General features: G+C 46.8%; 1 protein-coding gene across 3 annotated transcripts; it reads right to left on the minus strand.

Annotated features, from left to right (window-relative positions):
* Positions 1 to 6: 6 nt before the first annotated feature.
* epn2 (epsin 2) lies at positions 7 to 21,702 on the minus strand. Of its 3 annotated transcripts, none has more exons than XM_069149735.1 (10): positions 21,500 to 21,702; positions 15,298 to 16,111; positions 13,929 to 14,083; positions 8,998 to 9,110; positions 8,578 to 8,682; positions 7,934 to 8,084; positions 7,081 to 7,233; positions 6,670 to 6,699; positions 5,208 to 5,438; positions 7 to 3,862 (listed from the first exon to the last, which is right to left on the minus strand). In XM_069149735.1, the coding sequence occupies exons 2-10, from the start codon at positions 15,723 to 15,725 to the stop codon at positions 3,516 to 3,518; spliced, it is 1,713 nt and encodes a 570-aa protein (XP_069005836.1). In that variant the 5' UTR covers positions 15,726 to 16,111; positions 21,500 to 21,702; the 3' UTR covers positions 7 to 3,515. The 3 variants fall into 3 exon arrangements, with proteins under 3 accessions (XP_069005836.1, XP_069005835.1, XP_069005837.1); XM_069149734.1 differs by having other exon boundaries at positions 6,607 to 6,699; XM_069149736.1 differs by lacking the exon at positions 6,670 to 6,699.
* Positions 21,703 to 23,023: the final 1,321 nt, after the last annotated feature.

Consider the following 23,023-nt stretch of genomic DNA (forward strand, 5'->3'; position numbering starts at 1 on the left):
GCCGAGTTACAGAGCTGAAGTGATACACATTTTATTTTGAACCAATGCAGCTACAGTTGTCGTCATCCAACAGGGTGCGGCCTGCTGCGTTCGTTTGTTTAGATGCCGTTAAAATACCACAATGACTTTTCCTACAAAAACCCATTACACAGAATAATAAGGTATACAGAAGAAAAGTATGTTACAATAGTACAAATGATAAATTATATTATACAGTTATAATGCCAACGGTTTGAGCACAGATCCAAAAAAAAAAAAAAAAAAAAAAAGCAGCCTGCTCCCAGTACTATGCGAAGGGTAACTAGACGGACGTGAAAAAGAATAAAGGAGGCTGTTTGTGCATATAAAGACAGACAGCCTGTAAAGTCAGTTAGTCCTCTTGATAAAAAGCATAGTGAATACATAATGTAACACGGAGGAGCTTCGCTACACACAGGCCACATTTTCACTGCACCGTCGCCACGACTGAACCTGCTGCCAGGGATCAAGAACAAGTGTTCAACTGCAGCGTCACCTGACTGTTCGGGAGTGCTTTCTTTTCCTTTTTTTTTTGTATTTATTTATTTTTTTCCTCAATGCATTATTAAACTTTTCCACAATCGCTGGAGTCAAGTTTAAGGTCAGGCCGCAGTGAAATAAAGGCCGGTGAGAAAGTAACATGTCTTATCTGGAATATCATGGTAGCATTTCAATAAACGAGACTTTATTAGCAAATCTAACTTCGCAAAACACATCGAGCGTTAAGTCTTCTTATTGTTTTCCTACTCCCAATTTTTGCATATAGTTATTTGAGATTAAAAATGTTTGCTGGTCTGCAAGGAAGTGTCACATCCATTCATTCGGGACCACCCCACCCCCACCCCGCAAGCATAGAAATCACCACCACCCTCAGCATTATCATCAAAATCATACACACGGTTGGAGCTGTCCCTCCTTTTGCCTGAGAGAAATGAAGGTCCGCTTTCAAGAAATATCCACGGTCCTGCGGTGTAGCTATCATACCACGGCAGACCATGAGGGGGCGCCAACCCACACCAAAAGAGGGAGACACAAAAACAAAGAAAAAAAACAGAAGAAGCCTTCCACAGTAACAACATCGGCAGTTCGATTGACGGAACTGAAGAGACGACAGTGAATTAGAGAAGAAGGGTCGATACACCCGGTGCATTTCATTTCATCAACCCCGCCGTCCTCATCCAATAACAGACAGAAACGCTCAGCCGGCCGTCAGTAACACTTTCTCTCCGGGTAAAAATGTAAAATGGCTCTGAAATATAAAACAATTTAATAGTGGAGTCGGAGAGACGATCCATAAACGGAAAACAAAAAATGTCAGTGAAGGGTGACCCTAACGTCCAAAGCACTCCGAGAACGGCGTCCTCAGAAATCGCAGTCGCTACGACTTTGGTAACAGTTGTGCTTCTAAGAGAAGAGAACCACGGAGCCGACCCGGAGGGCGGAAAAAACAAAAAAAACACGTGTGACAGGAAACAGACAAAAGAGAAAACCAAAATGACATGTGGCTTAGCTACACAGCTCTGAAACTCAAAAAGAAAAACAAAGGCTTGGCTATGGGTTTACGTCTAACAAGTAAATAACATCAAAAAGTAACCAACAAAATAAACAACCGTTTGTTTACGTGACATGACTCGCTGCTGTTTGCTGCGGGATTCCCTGTGCTATCAATAGACTGGAACACACACCGTTCGAGAATATGTGTGTGTGTGTGTGTGTGTGTGTGTCCACTTGGTAATGTTCTTGTACATAGATTAGCTACGGCAAATCCAGTCGGAGGTAAACTCGCTTCACGATGCTGAGCGGCGGACATGCCCTTTGAACCTAGAGCTTTCTTCGCAACCTTGTCACCATGGTAACACTTCTTGATATATGGTTGCCCTCTCTCTCTCTCTCTCTCACACACACACACACACACACACACACACACACACACACACACACACACACACACACACACACACACACACACACACTCTTAAGGCTGCTGATGTTTAAATTGCCCCTTTGCTTTGAGTTGCACTTCAGAAACTAACTTGAGCAAATTCTAAGTCAGTTTCTACTTAGCTGAGTGAGAAATGGAATAACTTGCTCATTAAAGTACACTTGGAAGCTAAACGTATCTGTCATTCAAACTTCTCTCACACACACACACACACACACACACACACACACACACACACACACACACACCCCTCCCTCATCCCTTTGACCCTGGAAACAAACTTTAAAGAAATACACCTGTCCCGTGACGCCTCACTGCATCCTTGTGTTCAGACAGCAAAATACTGATGCCATCGCAGTTCATGTCCTCTCTGAACAAACACTGGGGGAGGGGGGGACTCAGTGGCAAATACATCAACATCTGGCTGTTAGTATCCGAGCAATAACAGTTCACCTGCATATGAGCACACAAACAGAAAAAAAAAAGAAAAGAAAACTGCGTTTACTCGTCTTTTCAACCCTTGCTTTTAAAAAAAAGAGGTGTTCATCTCCTCTGAGAAGTGTTTGTTGTTATTTCTGTGACACGTAGAGGTCAAAGTTTGTGTGGAGGGTCCGAAAAAAGGTCCAAGGTGAGGGGAAGTGACCAGACGAGAGTTGTGACTGAGCGGTACCGAGGGCCGAGGCGGTGTGTGTCGTCTCAGGTCGTCTCAGGTCGTCTCAGGTCGTCTCGGCGGCGAGACTTCCTCCCTAAACTAAGGTGTAACGGTGAGCCCAACAGTTGCAGAAAGAAAAGAGAGAGAGAGAGAGAGAAAAAAAAAAAGAGAAAAGCAAACAATTGTGCAAAATTCCTGCTTTGTAACACACACACATACAAACAGTATAAACACATCTGACCATCTCTCATCCTTACTCCAGTGTGTGGAAGTAAAACGCACTGGAATATACACAGTGTAAAAGTACTGAGATGTGCACACACACGCGCACGCACACACACACACACACATACACACACACACACACACACATAAACAGACACCAGCTGACAGGGCTTATAAAAGATTAGCTCTAGTGAAGAGATAAGATCCTGGCATTAGTACAGTCAGACTCTCCTGTCACTCCACCACAGAAGAGGAAAGGAGGAGTCCTCAGGGGAGAAGTGGGAGGGGACGAGGCGAGTGAGTGAGGGGAGGACAGGGAGGACAGGGAGGACAGGGAGGAGATGCTCGGTCCCGTCCTGCCTCTGTGGAAAAACTGTAAACACCACTGCTACTCTGAAAGTCTGTGGACGGACAGATGAAACTCTTTGTGGTCATCGTCGTCAGATCAGAATGGAACGCACAGGACGAGGCAGCTTGTAGCTTCGAAAGAAAGCGGAAGGAAGGAAGGAGGAAGGAACCAGGGAGTCGGAGAAGACCGGGCTGGGACCTGACTAGGAGTTGGTTACGAATGGATAAATGGGAGAAGAAATCTCCTTGTTCATTTGAAGCTTCTTAAGGAGCCAAAGTTGAGGACAGAGGCGGGGTCGCTCCGGGCCGAGCTGTCCCGCAGCCGTCCTCTCACAAGAGGAAGGGGTTGGTGGTTCCGGCGGGCTGCGAGCCGACCTGCGGGGGCATGCTCATCAGCGGCTGGGGCACGGACATGGAGGCTGGGCTCCCCGCGCCCGACCCCACCCCTCCCGCGGCGCCGACCCCCATGCCGGGCATCGCGTGGCCAACGGGCGCCATCCCGGCCAGGGGGACCATGGCGATCGGCTGAGCGGGCACGGAGGAGAGGGCGACGGGCTCCGCCATGCCGCCGAAGCCGGGGGGCATCGGGCTGACGCGCATCTGGTTGAGGGTGGGGGGCGCCGGCTGGCTCACTTGGAAGGGGTTGGCGTGGGGCGCCGCGGCTGGAGCAGAGCCTCCTGAAGAAAGACAAGTTCAGGACAAAGGAAGACGTCACATGTTACTGCGGAGGATCAGTACGAGTGGCTGACGCTGATGAACGTGATGAAGTGGACTTCGGTAGATTTAACTGGAGCCTGCTGGAGGCGCGCGCATCACTTATTACGAGTGCGCTGGTGTCGTCTTCAGCAGAGACTTTGGTGCGATTCATGTCGCGAACCGCCGAGTTTACGCCAGTGTAGACGGGACAGAGTCAACGATTCACCATAAAACCATCTGGGACGGCCGGTGTGCAGCTCCACGTTTCTCTTCGTTTACCGACTACATTTATTCCGTCTGTGATCGAAGCAGTACAAATTAGCCAACGTGTTGAGCGCCTCGAGAAGTCTCGTCTGACGTCGACATGCGAGGAACACTCGAAGAATGGAGCACAGAGCCGGGGGAAGACGTCGCCCTCACGAGGGATTATCATCAGTTACAACTCTTGATCCCCGTCAGCACCCGAGTTACAGACGGTTTTGGGAGACGTGCCTTTTCTATTTCGCCGTGGACCTGAGCAGAGAGAGCGCGTGGAAGTTCGTGCCAACGGGGGACGCTTAAAACGCTTCAGAAAACCCACGGCGGAGAAGCGATGAGCTGGTCGGGGTGTTTTAAGAGGTGACGGTCCCGTTTCAAGAGGGGCGGAGCGTCACCGTCCCGAGACCGAAAAAGCATCCGGTCAGGAGCTCGACCGGGCGGGTTTTCGTCGGCGTTCTCCGGGTTGTGCATCGTTAAAACGTTCCCGAGCGTCAGACTGTCAACAATCGAGTTCTACGGCGACGTTCTGAGGAAAACATTCCGCTCAACAACTTCGACCGAGGCGCGACGGTACTTCGGCTTCTCCAGCGTGACAATGCGCTCGCTCGCTCAGCGTTGAGTTTGTCGCCCCGCCGCCTCTACTCGCCAAGTTAGGCACCCTGACACATAAAATGTGACACGTCCTCTTCCAGCTCAGGTCTCGGGTCCATTTTTATGTTGAAAAAACCGTGTCTGCCTCAGGTGCTGCTTTTGATAAAACGACTGAAGTTGGAATATTTAATCGTGAATTAAGATGTAATGATATGTACGAGGACGATCGCTTCCCCCGGGTCTGTACGTTTAACAGCGCTGCGCAGTCTTCATGCCCAACAGGGAGCCGTCTTTCAACTTATTCATCCATCCTCATAAAAAATGTTTTTTTAAAAAACACATTTTCTTCACCCGTCTCTTTTTCCATCACGTAATTACATTTTTTTTTTTTATTTAAATACAGACGCTTAAAGGACGGAAAATACCGACCGCATGTTGAGAATCATATTTCAGCATATTTTCTCTCTGCGTTCCCACCTGTTGAGGCCAAGAATGGGTTGACGACGGGTGCCGGCTGGGCTGGTTTGGTCACCAGAGAGTCCAGATTGACCAGAGCAGCGTTGGGACCCAGGAAGGACTCCGGAGTCTTCCTGGTTGGGTTTGTGGTGCCAGAAGCCATCGAGGTGGGCAGCGGGTCGAAGAGGTCCAGGCTGCTGCTGCTCGCCAGACTGACTTGGGAGGGGAGAGAGGACGCGATGCCCCCATCACCTGAAGAACCGGACGAGAAGCAGTGGTTGTACTTCACTGGTCAGAGACCTTTTCTTTGGGTGTGTGTGTGGGGGGGTGGGGGGTAAAACCCTAAATTTACGGGACTCGGGGGGGATGTAAATAATTACGTGCGCCAATAACACGCAAGAGCCATATTTTGAGTTAAAAAGGGTTGATGCATGTCTTGTCCATTCTTGGATATTCTAGTACACACTAATCTGTGGCCCGTGTGCACCGGAGCATCCACATCCACATCCACTGTCAAATAACACTGACTTGATGCTATTATGAGAGGACGTCAGAGGCAGACAGCCTGGCTGGTTGTTGCGGCAGCAGGCAGACGGCAGTGGAGACATTCAATAATGCACACACACACACACACACACACACACACACAAATGTCAAAACTGTTGTCACAGAACAGAACTGAGATGTAGCGTCATAATGAGACCGAGCGTATTAACGCCCCATAAATATTGTCGATTTTGGCCGAAGCTGATTCAAACAGTAGCTTCTGTTCGTCTTAACTTCACTGAAGTCCTCTACAGGTCCTTCTCACCTCGTCCTTGACTGTGTCAGTGTTTTGTTTGTGTTGAGCGAGAGTTAAAGCCACCAATGTCACCCTCCCACACACAGAGACCTGAGCCAAACTATTCACTGGAACCCTCTCAGACACCAATCTCCATGGAGATGCAAAATATTGTCTGATGCAAAGTATCAGAATTAAATCCATTCGCAAGAATCGCAGCAGATCCGAGAAGGCTGCCATGAACTGGATGGCCCAGGTCCAATGATATATCTGGCAACGCACACATAAAAGCTGCATCGATTTACACCACAGTGATGCGAGACCAGACCTGAGCAAACAGCTGTTTTTCCACCATCAAATACAATTAATGCAGAATTCGATTGCAATTCCAAGTGTAAAGTCATCAGCTTAACAAAATGACTCGAGGTTTGAACGGTCTTTGCTCAGATCTGACGGTTATTTACATACAAAAGACAAGACACGTGTGTGTGTGTGTGTGTGTGTGTGTGTGTGTGTGTGTGTGTGTGTGTGTGTGTGTGTGTCTGCAGAAACACTGTCAGCAGACAGGCATCTTTTTTCACACACTGAGGGAAAACAACACAGACTCCGTGTCATTAGAGACAAAGACAGGGTGAGTACCAGTGGGGACAGAGGAGGAAGAGCGCAGGCTGTCAAACTCTGAGAAGTCTTCTTTGGACGTACCGTTGGACGCAGTGAACAGGTCAAAGCTACCTGAAAGGAGACAATGCATACGTACACACGCACAGATGGAAATGATCCACGGAGAGGACACAAAATTCCCAAACACGCAGCACGTACACACAAACGCACACAGACAAATGGAAACAGACAACGCAAGTGTGAATGAGTATGGATACTTTGGTAACTGAAAGCATGCAGATGGGCTTCAGTGCTTGTTGTTATGTACTGTTTGAGCACTGCTGAGTTTAAGAATAAAAGTCTTCAAATCAATAGCCAGCCATGAATAGATTTTTTTTTTTTTTCAAGCCTGAAAACTGAGGAAACTTTGAAAGATCAACTAAGTGGTGAGTTTATAAGCTCTGTGGTGGATGGAGCTGGAGACCACAACCAATGCTTTGGCCTGATGGTCACCTGTGTTGGAAGTCTTGGGGCGGGCAGCCGCAGAGCTCCAGGGGTCCGAGGCAGGAGTGGAGTTTGACGCCCAGGGATCATTGCTCTTCATGGGTGGGACAGAAGGGGGAGCGCCCCATGGGTCCACTGGGGCTGCTGGTTTGGGGGCAGAACCTGCGGGGAGAGGTTAGGTGCTGGGTGGGTGAAGGGTGGCGGTAACCTCAAAGGGAGAAAATGGCTGAAATCAGGAAATACAGCAGTAAATGTCTTGTGTTTGACCCCCCGATTACGAAAGATCCCAGTCTGCAGTCTTGTTGGAACAACAGAAACCTGAAACTAAGAAACACCAAAGTGCATCAAATCTTTATCAGATAAAAGTTTACTTTTAGTTTATCTCTGTCCTAGGACCACTACCTCTCTTTCAATAGCCCACATCTCAGTAGAGTATCACATAAATAACTCCAAAGCCGCCCTCTCTGCATCGCCAATCCTCCACACTCCTTTTCTTTCTCAACACCCCCCCCCACACACACACACACACACACACACCTCCCCCTGCTCTGCAGTAATGCTGCTGGACCAGTGAAGCAGCATTCCTCTTTAACAAAGAGTCACAGTACTACAAGCTGCAGGTGGATGCCTTTCTCTCTCTCTCTCTCTCACACACACACACACACACACACACACACACACACACACACACAGACAGAGAGAGAGAGAGAGTGTGTAAACTGAGCCTTTACTTAACTACTTACAGTGTCTGAATATCTTATGACGTGACCGTTTAAAGTCAGTGTTTGTGTGTACATGTGTGTATGGTATGTGTGTGTACGTGTACGTGTGCGTGTGTGTGTGTGTGTGTGTGTGTGTGTACCATAAGGCTGCCATGGGTCTGCTGAGGCAGCGGCGGCTCCAGCTCCGGCTCCGGCTCCAGCCCTGGCCCTGCCTCCAGCCCCGGCGCCCCAGGGGTCGGCACTGGCACCGGGTTCAGGAACATCCATCAGATCCATCAAAGACGACTGTGGCTACAAAGAAATGGAGAACGTGGGTTAAAAAAAAAAGGCCACACGACAGGAGACCGGATAAAAGATCATTTGAAGCGTGCGGACAAAGGATGAAATATAAAAATGGGACGAGTGAAGATACCGAGGGACTAGATGAGGAAAAATGTAGGAAGGACTAGATTTGAGGCCATCATCCTCTACAGCACAAACATAGTGATGCGCGCCAAGTCATTATGTATTGAGAAAAACATGAGCCAAAGTCATGCAAGTGAACTTCTTCCAGGCTTCAACTCTGCGCGCCCTCAAACTGCAGTCGGCCAGCTCATTCAGGCAGAATAATGACGAGTGAACTAGGAAGTCTGCTGCAAGTTAGTGGCGTCATTACTGCTACTGAAGGGGCAGACAGGGTGAGGCAGAACGAGAGGATAGGGAAGAGACCAGACTATTTCGGGAGCGGCTTTGTGATAATGGAATAACTGAGTCACCCCAGTCTGCACCTTTGTGTGCTTTTTACCTCTTTCTTCTTCTTCGCCAGCTTTGCCGAGCCTGGACCTTCTTTTTTACTCTCCTCCAGGGCCATCTGTAGTCGCAGGTCGTCCCCTCGGCGTATGCGCTCCTCCTTAAACACAAACGACACAATTAGCATGAGCGGCACGTGGGCAACTTCTCCCACTTCTCCTTCAAATGTTGACAGCTGAGCATTCGCTGTTGCTGGAGGGCACGCCATTTGCAGAAAGAGGAGCCAAATCGCACACACACTTTTTAAACTCCATCTTCATTTTCTATTCACCCAAAAACATGTTGCTGCTCAATTTCAGGTGTCTTTTCAGGGAACGAGCTCACTCTCAGAAAAGAAATGACACGCATGGATCCCATGCTTTGCCATGATAGCACGTGTGTGTGTGCGCGTGTGTGTGTGTGTGTGTGTGTGTACCTGCTCTGCAGCTTCTCTGCTCATGGCCAGGGCCAGCTGCAGCTGCAGCTCCTCCTCTCCGCTGGTCTGAGGTCTGGCCTGCTCCAGCTCTGAACCCGCGTTGGGCGACGTGGCTGACGAAGACACGTTCAACATGTTTGTTAACATCGCCGCCACACAGTGCACAAACCAGCGTGTGCGATGTCGCAGGCTGTGAACACGCTTTCTGCGCTGCGGAGCTGTTCGGACTCAGAAGGCAGCTCGCATCCATTTACTCCTGCATTCATACTGCAGAGCAAATACAGCGTGTTCGTGTGAAGGTGTGCGATTACATGTCGTCAGTGAGACTCTGAGTTACAAGTCCGTTCAGTATATTGGATTAAGTCGGGCCATGTGGCAGCAGCAAACACGCAGGCACTGCATGTGGTGAAGAACACACACACACACACACACACACACACACACACACACACACACACACACACACACACACACACACACACACACACACACACACACACACACCATCTGGCAGGGGGAAGGCATCACGACATGAAAAGACATTCAATTACCTTGTCCTTTTTTAATTCAAAGTGTGACTGTGTGTTAGGAAATAGTAACTTTTGTTTCCATGATGAGAAGAATCATTTTTGACTTCTCTCTGTCGGACGTCACTCTTTCATTTCTGTGTGAATGTTGTGGGTGTACAAAGGTGTTTTTACACTAAACCCTTTTTCTTCTGCTTAAATGTGATGTGCAAATTGTGCCCGGGCAGCAATCGTTCATGCTGTTCGTGTTCTTCAGCCTAAATAACAAACATGGTCTCTCTCCTTCGGTCCACCTCCTTTCTTCTCTCTCTTTGCTCCAAACTAAACCAGTCATGACTTGCTCTGCTGTAGATATGATCTCCCAAACACACACACACACACACACACACACACACACACACACACACACACACACACACACACACACACACACATGCGCACGCACGCACACATAGCAGCAAGAGAAACTCACATAAATATTTTTGTTTTTTTTAAGAAAACTGGCACAACGATGACGTGAGGAAAGACTGATGGTTAGTTTCACTATCAAACAACTAACTCTGAAACTTCATGCTTTGACTAACATCCTCCTGCCATGGGAAGACATCTTAGCAATACACGTCACATCAGCAGGTTTTCTATAAACATACAGTCTAATGTTTCCATCATGAGGACATGACACAAATACAGACATTTCCTTTATTGACGAAAAAGCTTCAACTTCTTTTAGAGGCTTAAATAAAACAAATGATTCTAAATAAAAATAAAAAGAATTGAATACCTCAGTAAATTAAAAACATGTGCTTATGTGTCAAATAAGAAGCAACATTACAGCCTAACTTCTGCAATTCTCCTCAGTACACGTGTGGACAGTTGTTGGCATGAGCAGTAGGTTTCTCCGAGCATCTTGGAGAACTTCATTCGTCTTGTGGATTTAGTCCGTCTCAGTTGTGTTCATGTAATCCCAGACTCGCTGGCTGCGTAATGTTGAGATCAGGGCTCAGTGGGGTGCAGACCATCTGCCGCGGGACTCAACATACTCCTTTATTTCTTTGTCTGTATAGAATGAGCGATCAGATGCCGCACTAATGTTCAGTGCGATGGATAAGAATCGCAACTTTATATTTGTACATTTTCTTAATAAATAATTTGCTCCTTCTGACGTTTAACTTCGGCCTCAGATCTCGATCCTCGTGTCCTCGGCTCCCTGCTTGACTCCTTGTTCTCGTCTACACGCCTCTCATTCGCCGTTTTGCTTGCCGCTTGTTAAACCAGGTCCCTGCTGTTCTGTTTCCAGGCTGCACATCTCCCAGGAAATGGACCGAGGGTGTAGGTGTGTTTGTTCAGCTACATCAGCTCCATGTCCGCCTTAAATAGACAGTGAACACGGCTGTACCAAAGATAACATGATCCAACTCCTCAGAATGTTATATTGACACGGTTATATGTAACGAGCTCAGCAAAACAAAACAAATGACGTCTGTTTTGAAAGTAGACGAGCCACTGACTGCTACAAAAGCACACAATGTACACGGCCTTTTTTGAAGTGACGCTCAGACAACATGCTTGCTTTCTTGTATATTTGATTACTCTATCAAAAGAAATATCCTCTTTACGCTGTCTTTGAATTTCTCCAAGTACTACTGCGAATGCAAACAAAACAAACAAAAAACACTGCAATCTGGGAAGTAGCGATTCAAAAAGACAAACAAACACAACTCGACCGCAACTAAAACACACCAGTTTCTTGCCCACTACTGTGGGAATGAACCATATATGGAGGATTGCAATTTCTTGGCACTCTGACAGAAAGCTCTGCCTGCCAGCAAAAAAAAAAAAAGAAAAACTTTCCAAGCTTTCCGGATTGTTCCTCTGCCGTTTCTGCCATTTGTCAGCAGTTTAATAATTTATCTATATCTTGTCATCTTTAATGACATTGCGAATAAACAAAAAGCTGATTCGAAGCTAAAACTCAACCTCAAAAACCTCCATTCGAAATAAGTTTTGACTCCGTGAGCACCCTGCGATTCCAGCTATGAATAGAACGCAGTGGGTTTTGGAGAAAGTGGAACGGGCTGATGACCACTAGTGTCATCTTCACTAGATTTATGTGGTGATAATAGCGCAGATGGGTGACAACCATGAACAACCCCCACATTTGTAGACACTCTGTCTCTTGCCTGTCCGGATAAAGAATTAAGTGGCCGTCCGAGACCTGTTGAGTGATGCAGTTTCTGAAGTGTGCATTAGATTGTCATTATTTCTTTACCGTCAGCAGAAGGAATGTTGCAAGTAAAAGCAATGATTGGACTGAGCGCTGCTCAAAGGGGAAAAGAAACCAACGCAGAGGGTGAACGACAAAACTAAATACATCTCCTGTGTTTACAGTTTGCCGTTCAACTGAGAAAAGAGACCACACACACGTGAAACACGCATGCATTAAACACAACGTGACTTTGGCTTCATGAGCGCATTTCTTTTTTTTTTTTTTAATTCTAATTGGTATTTTGTGTGCCCAAGACATTATGGAAAAGACTTAACTTATTTACTGTAATGAAAAGGGCAGCATTGAACTGGAAACAAAACAAAACACAAAATGAATCCTTGAGCAAGACCTGCTGTTACTGTGGGTTGGTTAACCTCGGAGGAAATTAAGGCCCAAGAATACATTCAGGGTCTTTCACACGCATGTAGGTGTTAATGAATGTACATGGACACGAAGGTGTAGGTGTGGAATGAAAGGTTGATTCGAGGTTCAGATAACTAAATCAAATGGTTGATTTTTTTTTTTTTTTTTTTTTTAATCAAAGAAAGGATTATGGATCAAATGTATTTAAATGTATTGTAAGTCGTTAAAAAAAAATAGTATGAAGAATGCCGAAAAAAATAAACACCACTGAAACCCATTAAAGAAAAACTAAATACATTAATGAGGCATCTATGTTTTATATATATATATATATATATGAGACAATTCAAAGCTATTTGCAGATGTTTTCAGATAGTTTGTGAACTGGCCAGCAGGTCAACACCTACAGTCACACCATTCATTCACACCCTGTCTGGACAACAATACTCGGAAAGTTCCGACTGGAATCTGAAAAATCCCCTCTGGCAACTCCCCCAGCGACAGCACAGCTGTAATCCTATTGGCCCGTCTCGCCATCAGTTTTCTCCACTGATGACTCAGCAGCGGGAGCTTCCGCCTCCGAACTACACACTCAAAACGTAACGCGCACGCAGGAATGCAGCGCGCAAGGTAAGAGATGAGCGACCTCTTCGTGCTGAGATCCACGCAGCCTGAGAGCTCGCGCACACACGCGCACACACACACACACACACACACACACACACACACACACACACACAACACACACACACACACACACACACACACACACACACACACACAGTCATCCTGCTGTGTCCAAAGGACTGGGGGTCAGAGTGTGAAAGGAAAAGAGGCCAAAGTTCACTCTTTCATTACATTTTCACTATTCTTCTCCGCTGTCCCTCGCAGAGTTACCCCGTTTCCTGAGTGTGATTTCTGTTTCTTTTCAACTCGAGCCCGCTCTCACTCCATCACTCTTTCACTCCATCACTCTTTCACTCCATCACTCCATCACTCTTTCACTCCATCACTCTTTCACTCCATTGAACTCAAGCTTTCGATAGGTTTTTCTTTTTTGCTGCTTGTGCAAGTTAGTCCAGTTAAGAAACACCAAGAAAACCATCCCTCACCACTTAAGTGGTAAAATGAGTATGAGGATCTGCTTATTATATGTATTTGGTTACTTATGAGTAACAGTAATGTTTGATATGACAAGCAGTTTCAATTAGAGTGCTGAGATACCAGAAACTGAACCTCAGTGCCCTCCATCCGCCCTCCATCCGCCCTCCATCCGCCCTCCATCCATCCTCCATCTATCCTCCATCTATCCTCCATCTATCCTCCATCTATCCTCCATCCATCTTCCATCTATCCTCCATCTATCCTCCATCCATCTTCCATCCATCCATCATCTATCCTCCATCCATCCTCCATCTATCCTCCATCCATCCTCCATCACTGTCACTCTGTCTCTAGAGAAATGAGTGTGTCATTGAAAAGAGGAGCAGATTCCTCTGTCATGTGGATGAAAGATGATTGAGGGGTGGACTGTCTCTTCCGTGTGTGTGTGTGTGTGTGTGTGTGTGTGTGTGTGTGTGTGTGCGTGTGTGTGAGACAGAGAGCTGAGGAATGCACCCATACTGCAGGACTGCAAGCCAGATACAGAGCAGGGGGAGGGGCAGGTTTCAGGATGTAGGCCAAAGTTACACCAACTGGGATACAGTAACAATAATGGAGTGAACTATAGTGTATCACATGTGCAATGAGCCCCGAGAGAGTGTGTTCATACTCACAGCCGTGGTAGGAGGCAGGCGAGCCCTCTGATCTGCCATACTCTTCACTGTAGGAAGTGGAGAGGTTGGGTTGAGACGAGCCTCGGCCAAAACCCATCTGACTGCTCCCTGTGGACACCTGGGCCATACGCTCTTTGGTCTTCAGAGCCTGAGACCTAGCAGGGCAAAAAGGACAAAAGTATGTCATCGATCCTCTTGACTCGAGACAAGCTTCTTATAATCTGTTGAGCAAAGTCCAAAATATGTATGAGACACTAAGGTGACTGGTCTTTGGGGGTCGAGACCAAATCATAAGAAGATGAACTCTGTTACCGAAACCGCCGTGAGAATCAGGACGTCAAATTGTCATAATTCCATGACGCGACAGCAAAATCATTATTTAGAACTGCTGCCAAACAAACGATCCCTTCAGGCCGATGAGCATATTTGTGGAAATATTGCAACGCCCTCATTTTTGTCAAAATCTCTTGTTTTCTGTGTACTGTTCCTGTGGTAGCGCGTGTTATGAGAAGCAGATGGATGAACAAATGAATGAATGACAAAGATAGGAGATCATGCAGGTGGCATATTAATCACAGTTTTCTAAATTCTCATGCAGAAACACCTTCAAGTGCAGCCGCAGAGAATCGCTGAAATAGTAAAGTCTATTAGTCTGGGAAAGATATCAACTCTGTGGCTATTTTCAGGTGCGGTTTAGATCTCTTGTAAAAGACAAAACAACAGTTATAGACTTCAAAGAGATCAATCGTACAGATCCAACAGTTATGAACCTAAAGTACACTTGCTTCCAGAGGGGAAAGATACAAAACTATACTTCGTAAAGACGTAGTAATCCCCGTGTGTAGTAATACAGACTTTATTTTTCTCAACTCAGACTCTTGCTCTGCGTTAAGGGGTCTGAATCCGCTGTATTAAAATAAATTAAAGATAATTTGAAAGCACTGATTATAGATTAATCATAGATTAACAGTTAGAAGCCAACACAGTGCAGAGCCACTCTACTGCTCACTGGATGGCGGAGGATGCAGTGCAGAGGTCTGCTACGGTTCAGGAGAGGTTTAGTCTCTTTGTTTCACTGCCAACACAGAAAGTCTGCAAACTCGACCAAAAACACGCAATCTGAAACGACGACTCCACGTCTGACGATTCACATCGTCGGAGTTTCAGGGGACGGACTGTGGAGGGAAGGCTGTCGCCGTCACATCTCCAGCCCCACGGTATCGGGTAGCACTTGGTTAATGTGGCGTTCGGCACAGCTTAATAAAGAACGTTGGACTCAAGGACACAGCAGCATTAAATGTTGACAAAATTGCTCCACAGATAAATAAATGCACATCGATCCCTACGTACGTAAAACTTTCGGTCTTACCTCTCTCCCTTGAGACGGTCCTCGTCCTTGAGGAGGACCACCAGCTGCTTGCTCTTCTCCCTGACGTTGATGCCCTGGTCTTTGCCGTCTCTGTCGATGTACTGGAAGTCCTTCAGCGTCTGGATGGCGAAGATGTTCTCTTTGCACTGCAGCGCCACTCTCTCCGAGCCCGTCTTGATCAGGTAGTCGAGCAGCGTGAGCGCCTTGTAGACGTGGCGCCAGTTCTTGCCGTGGTCGTTGAGCCGCTTCCAGATCATGTTCATGATCTCGCTGAAGGCCACCACGTTGTAGGTCAGGTCGGCGATCTCGGACATGAGCGAGGACGACGGGCCCCAGGGGTCGTTGGATGTGGCCTCTCGGACTTTCTTCTCTGCTTCAGAGTAGTTGTTGACCATGTTCTTCATCTGCCGGCGGATGGTGCTTGGCATGGTGGTGGTGAAGATGGGACAGACAGCAAGAAGAAGAAGAAGAAAAAAAAAAAAGTACACTCTCACAAAGGGAGAGGAGCGAGGACACCAATAGTGTTTGGGTAGAGCAGCCGGCACACACTGAAGGTGCGAATGTGAGTGTGTGTGTGTGTGTGTGTGTGTGCGCGCTTCAGGCGAAGGTCGTGTTGCGTGTCCACACGTCTGTGTCCTTTCTCACGGCGCGGCGGTGGCGCGTGTTTCTCTTTCTTGTGTAAAAAGTGTGCGGTGTGCGTTTGTTTATGAGGCGTCTCCAGGCCAGCGCAGTGTTCCTGAGTCCTCCAGAACAGCGTCTGTTAAAACCATCTCCACACACACAGCGCAGCCTGCGCACATGACCGCGCCATCACCTAGGACACACAGACAAATAACAGGTTAGTGCGGGGAAGAGGACGAAAAAGACAACAAGGAGAAGATGGACGACGGAAGCTGTGGGAAGGGGGGGGGGGGGAAAGAAAACATCTACAATAGAAAGGCTCTTAAACACTTACCCCTAATCACTTTCTGTCTGAGTAACTACGGACGTCTGCGTGCACCGCAGAATGGTATTTATTTAAACTTCGACAATTCACCTTTCTCACACTAAAGTCCTGTGCTGCACGCCAACAATCACAAAGAATCTAAATCGTCCTCCCTTTGAAAAATAATAAACAAAATTCCTCAATAATTTAGACACTTTAAATTGTTAAGCATCTGCTTAAACTGAAGTGTCGTTGTAATCCTACAGTCCACAGCTAAACAATGAGATCAGGCTTTTTTTTGTCTTTATAGGAGCAGCTGTCGGGCCTTCCTTTTTGAAACTAGACAAACATGTTTCGTACTTTCACACTTAGACAAGCAATTTCCATGCCTGCCTTCTTCTTCTTATTAGACAAGGCTGTGAACAAGAATTGTGTTTCCACTTCGATAATCTCACTTGAGTTTACAGTAACTTGACACAACGGCACATCACAAGGACAGGGTGTTGAAAAGGAATAATGCCCCGACAGTCAGGTCTGCGTGGTCATGCTCGTCTCAGGCGTTTTCGGGAGGATTCAGGTGGTAAAGTTGCACTGTGGGAGGGCTGAGGGAATCCATGTGTGCAGGCGACACACCAAATTTGAAAGCGTATCATATGGAGCGGCCTGGGATAATTTAACCGAGATTATATTCAACTAATTCAATTCTGAGCTGCCAGTTCATGAACAGAAGGAAGCTTGAAACATTGCCAATGTTGGGAGTATTTTTGTGACCCTACATCATCTAAATAAAAGCGGATAAAGAACATATGTGTGGTGTTGAATTTAATATACTGCCAAGGCTATTTGCTTAGATACCATCTTAGGAAGGGGAAGTTATCTAAAAGAAGGCATGCAAGCATTAGCTAATTTTAGCGGAGCTGAATTAACTCATTCGCTAATTTAATTAGAGATAAATTAAAGCAGTATTCTCAAACAATTCAAACCATAATAGACTCTTATCTATGCTTTTTTTGCAGCGTAACAGTATTAACAGAATGTGTTTCCACCCTTTGGTGGGTGGCAGCGAGAGATAAGCCATTTCCAGTATAATGATGCTGACTACAGAAGTGACTGATGACGCCTCTGTCCCCGTTTCTGAAAGATCAGCAGCCCAGCGACTAATCACTTCCTCACTGACACGCAGACGAGGATGGAAAGTGGGTGGAGACTCACAGCTGTGTAACCTATACAGCCAAAGTTCCCAAAGAAAACTCTCGACCATGCAAGAAGCCACTTGAGCATGAAACACGCAGCCAAATGTAACACACCATTTACCATTATGCGTCTCCCGTTTCCCAAATAGTGTTCTAATGTTGACGTGATAAGGGCTGCCTGGAAAGAAAAGCGCATTTCTGTGAAATATGATATCATAATAAACGTAAAAAATTTTTTTTTTAAAAAGCTCAGGTGGAAGAACGGCATCAAAAACCACATTGAGCACAGTCACACATAATCCCACCGCAAACGTAGCTAATCGCATTTAAAACATTGTTCTCTGTAATAAATAGCAGTTGAGGTTGCCTGTGCCTCGTTTCTCTGCCTCCCATCCAGCGAGCCCGATGATGACTTATCCTATTCGGTAATCTGATCTCTGCGCCGAGCGTGCACCGACAGGCCCCGCAACAGAGTGCTTTCGCCAACAGAAGAGAGTTAAAAGTGATTAGTAGTCTATGTGGACTGTGTGTTAAACTGCAACAATTCAATTTTTTTTTTTCAGTCTCCAAAATAGCGAGAGAGGTGGTGCGACGCTGACGCTTGTGCATTCATTTGTTTCGGGCAGCTTCCTGCCTCGCAAAGCCGTGGCAAGACAGCTGGAGGGGACGAGGGTGAGGAAACGAGGAGTGTATGTGTGCTCGGGGGGGGGTAAGAAAACAACTTGGCACATCCCATAAATTCACTTAACGCCAGTGAAACGTGATTCCTGTGGAGCGTCCTCCCCCCCCTCCCCCCCCCTCTCTCTCCCCCCCGCACCCCCCTCTCTCTCCCCCAGGCCCCCCTCCACCCAACGTTCCCTCGTCACCCTCCTCCTCCTCCTCACCCTGCATCCGCATGAATACAGCTCAGACCTAATGACACATCTGCTGCTATAATCACCTATTCACCCACAGCAGACAGGAGGAAGAGAGGAGAGTCTGTCTCGTCCATCCCACCCTCCCTTCGCATCCCGGAACAACCCCCCCCCCCCCCCCCCCCCCCCCCCCCACCACCACCACCACCACCACCACCACCACCAGCAGACGCCCCCGGCCCGCCTCAGCTCGGTCCCTTCAGTGCTCGGCTCACACAAGGCCCAGAAGAAACGCAAGCACACAGGACTTTGTGTTTGAGCGGAAATACATATTCATGTTTTAGCGCAGGTTAATGATGTCCAGAGGACTGAGCCTGTCAAACTGTCAGTACGCCGTGTGTGACGGGACAGTAACCAGAAAACCACTCAGTCCGGGGTCTTCAAATTACGACACATCCGCTGCCACCCGGTCTGTGTCTGACGGACTCGCATTGAAGCTGAAGAGATACTCAGTCCAGTCGGTTCTCTGCCGAACCGCTGAATCAGTGATTGTTATCCACAATACATTATTTTGTTGTCGGTGAACTCGATATTAAATCGTATTAATGGGCAACAGGTGATATGCACCGACAAGACGATACAGATTTCTCTACTTGTAGGTATATTCTGATACTGTCTTGAGGCAATATTTGGTTTACACTAGATAACATTTAACATTACAGATTTTCTATATTTCCTCTCCCACAAGCACACGTTGACTTTATCTTACTTGGCTGTCTTTACTGCCATCAAGCTATCAAAACTGTCAGTGCCGAAGCAATCTTAGACAGAGAACAAAAAAAATAATACAGTTGCTTTCAGGTATACAGCAAATGCACACAACACACTCTTACTAATCATCATCAAAAAAAAAAAATCATTCTGCAAAGGTATCTACAAACAGGGAGGTTAAGATCCAAATCACCCATCGACAATCCCGCATACGTCATCGTTAAAAAGCTTGGTCACTTCTCTGTCGCCCGTGATTTAAACACCAGAACCTCAAAACATGTGAACTGAATGACCCGTGAGTAAACTGCAGAGCACACACACAATGGTTCCTTTGACGATATGAAATTGTTAAGATAGAAAATAGATCATCATAACTGCGACACTGAATATTTAAACGTCAAAAGACCTTCACTGGGAGGAGGAATGTGATTGAGACAGCGATGTGTGCAACAGCACCACATCGCTGCAGAGTCATTCGACTTGGCTGGGCAGAGGGCTCACGGAAGTTGCTGCTATGTATTCAAAAGTTTTCCAAGTTCCTCCCAAATCAATCATTTGGCTGAGACAGCGCCGTGACCTCACAAACTTCGCTGGGAGTTCAACGGCCAAATATTGACCGCAAACGCGCATCGAGAAGAAAGCGCAGACCGGACGACCCGCGAGAGCTGTTCTGACGCGAGAACACCAGTTGGACCTGCCCCGAGCGAGCGTGCCCTCGCAAAAAAACAGAGGAAACTGTGATTCGCGTTAAGAAACAGCGTGCCGAGAACAGGTCCGCCTTGTCACACAGAAAGAGCAAAGCGGATCTGACGAGACAGACGGCTTTGCGCAACCGGGCTTGCGCGTAAAGTGTGATCGTATATTCAGTGTTGGGCAATTCAGCGGCGTGCGTAACTGTGTGAGATCGAGTTATCCGGTCTGTTCCTCAACCGTCCGTTGACTTCTTTTCAGCTCCAGTCGGGCGAAACCGCAAAACAACAAACACCCGCGTTTATAATCCTCAACTGCTCAGATACCCGGGGATTAAGTTCAGCCAAACTAGCAGTCGTGTGAAGTCTAACCCTAAAGACAGGCGAGCCACTAAACTAACGCTTGGTCCAAAAGCTTCAAGTGAGTTTAAGAGGAGGGATGAAGGAGCATCGACCCTCAGACGGGACAAGAAGCCACCTTCATCGTCACCACCACCACCAACCCCTCCTTTTGTCCTCCCTGGCTGGCCGAGAGAGACAAAGCCAAGTCGGGGACGGGAGGAGGACGGTGATGATGCATCTGTCACCCACTGTGACTTGACTGATCGTCCTGACAATAGACAAAGCCCTGCCTCTCTCTGTCTCTGTCTCTCTGTCGGGCCACGTTAATACTAATGTAAGCTGAAAAGAAAAACTCACACCAAAATCCCTTCGATTTAAGTCCCATTAAACATTCAACCCTTCCGGGAGGGGGGGTGTCAGCAAACACGTCGGTGCCGCCCAGCCGGCTCGGTTGTCCGGGTAAACAGACAGCGCCCACACCGGGAAGAAGAATCTCCCTAAAAAATTAAAAAAATTAAGAAAAAAAAAAAAAAAAAAAAAAAAACACCAATAAGTGCGTCAAAGTTTTGCCTCGTCCGGCCAACACTGTCAGTGTGATTTAATCAAGCCGTCATTTCCACCACAAGTCGGAGAAAAGCCTGAATTCAGAGGAGAAATCACGGCTGAAGTGATCGATAGTTAGCACGCGAAGCTAAAGTAGCTCGAGCTAAAAAAAATATATATAAATAAAAATAAATTTTTAAAAAAAACGTGATTTGTGCTGGGTAAACTGTCTTCACCATATTTACAACCATTTTTATTTTATTTTTTTTAATTTAAATGACCTTTTCGGAGTTGCGGAGTAAAAACGTGTCCAGCGTGGGTTCACGTTTACGCAGCGTCATTTTAACAACTAGCTCAACGTTAGCAAGTTGAGCGCAAACTTGCGGCGAGTGTTTGTTCGGAAAGTCAACAAAATGGACTCGTTACGCACACAGAGACACTCCGTGCCCGCGCTGGAGGGCACGTCCGACCAGCAAAAAAACAAAACAAATCACTCCAGTTCATTTCCGACATTAATATCACAACTTGGGCTTTTTTTTTTTGGAGAAACGTCGGACCGGCTCTCCCCCGTCTCTCTCCCCCGTCTCCCCCTCGCTCCCTCCCGGGTAAAAAAAACACAACTGTTGCTCGCTCATCCTCCGCGTGAAACACGAGAGAGTTTATTATAACCCCGCCGGTGGGGGGGGTTGTAAGTGAGCCCGACACCGACCCGACACCGACCCGTCTCGGCTCTCCAACCCGAAAACCTCTTCTGGTGAGGCGGTGAAGTAGCATGCTAAGCTAAGCTACACGGGAGCTCGGCGGAGACGTCGCGGTGAACTGATCACCGGACAGCCGGGAGGAAACAAAACAACTCCACGGTCTGGAGAGCCGGCGGTAACTCACCGTCTCGGGCCACGTCAGGTTCTTCTGTTGCTCCTCCGGGGTTGTTTTTTTTTTTTTTATAAACCCGTCAACGAGTTTCTGTTATTCCAAAAGGGAAATCAAACCCAAATCAAAACAGGGGACTTTGTTTTCGGCGTTCAAGGAGCTTGTTGCGCCTCCGCCTAGCTGTGTGCGGCTAATGCTAAAGGAGGACTACACGTATCTCCTCCTCCAGAACATGGCGGGCAGCGTCAGGGGAGGAGGAGGTGGAGGAGGAGGAGGAGGTGGGGAGGTGACCGGGAAGGGTGTGACCGAGGCGGCTTAGACTCGCCAGGGGCTTCATCCCTGCTGGAAGCCAGTTATGTCACTTCGGCAAGTCCTTTGTGACTTTACAGCAACAGGGCTAATTTATTTATTTATTAATTTATTTATTAATTTATTAATTCACAGAGTTTCCTCAGGAATGATTAAATCATCACTGGGGGGCCTGAGTCACTGGAAGTTGGTGGCAAGCATCCAGACAACTCAAGTACTGCACTTGAGTACAAATTCAAGGTTTTTGTACTTCACTTGAGGATTATCCATCTAATGCAACTTTATACTTCTACTTCATCACATTTGAGGGACAAATATTGTACTTCTGAGTCTATTCTTCCTTTTCCTGAAAGCTTTAGTTAGGAGTTACTTTTACGGTTACCGTTATTCATATCCTTCCTGTCCAGTGAAAACCATGTACGATCTTCAAAGTTGGTGATTTTGAAGTTACATGTTTGTGATAAATTGAAGGATTACATGTCCCTTTAGGGATTGGTGATGAGGCCAAACCACAAAGATGTGATGCTCTTATTGTGATGCAGTTTATACAGAAGTTCAAATTAACAGCAGAAAAACACACATTAATGCAGCTGTAATATTAATCCAAAAACTATCTAATCTAAATCTATTTCACTGCCTTTTTATTGGCTATTTTTACTTTTGATACTTTAAGCAGAATACATTTTGCCGCTACTACTTTTACTTTGCTACGGTTTTGAATGCAGGACTTTAACGTGTAGTCCAGTATTTTTTTGAGTATTTGTACTCAATACTTCTTCCACCCCCTGTTGGGAGAGTCTGACAACAAAATATATCACAGTGCTGATCGACATTTTCTGCCTCAGAATTGCAAATTAAAAGGATAATCCTCCTTTCAAACACAGTTCCCATCTTTCAGGTTCCTCAGGAATCTACTTGTCACAGGGATCATTCATTGTTTGAAGGGACTTTACCAGCCAGAAGAAACTAAATGGATTATTACACAAGCAGGTGCATGTCATGATTTGTCAATGCGAGGGATTGGCCGGTGTGCGTTGCAGGTGTGTCAGTACAAACCACAAACTTTGCAGGGCAGCATTCCTTCGCTCCTTTTCATCGGCCTCCGTTCAACCACATCGGCAGCAGAGCTTTAAATCGAGGGAGGGACTGAGTTATCACACGTGGTTTCAGTCACACATGCAGAACACGCTTTTGTTTATTCAAATCAGGTTCTATGAATAGACACTAAAG

Source organism: Embiotoca jacksoni, unplaced genomic scaffold, assembly GCF_022577435.1.
Source record: "Embiotoca jacksoni isolate LCO1_2020_lvr unplaced genomic scaffold, fEmbJac1.0.p SCAF_15, whole genome shotgun sequence".
Classification (NCBI taxonomy): domain Eukaryota; kingdom Metazoa; phylum Chordata; class Actinopteri; family Embiotocidae; genus Embiotoca; species Embiotoca jacksoni.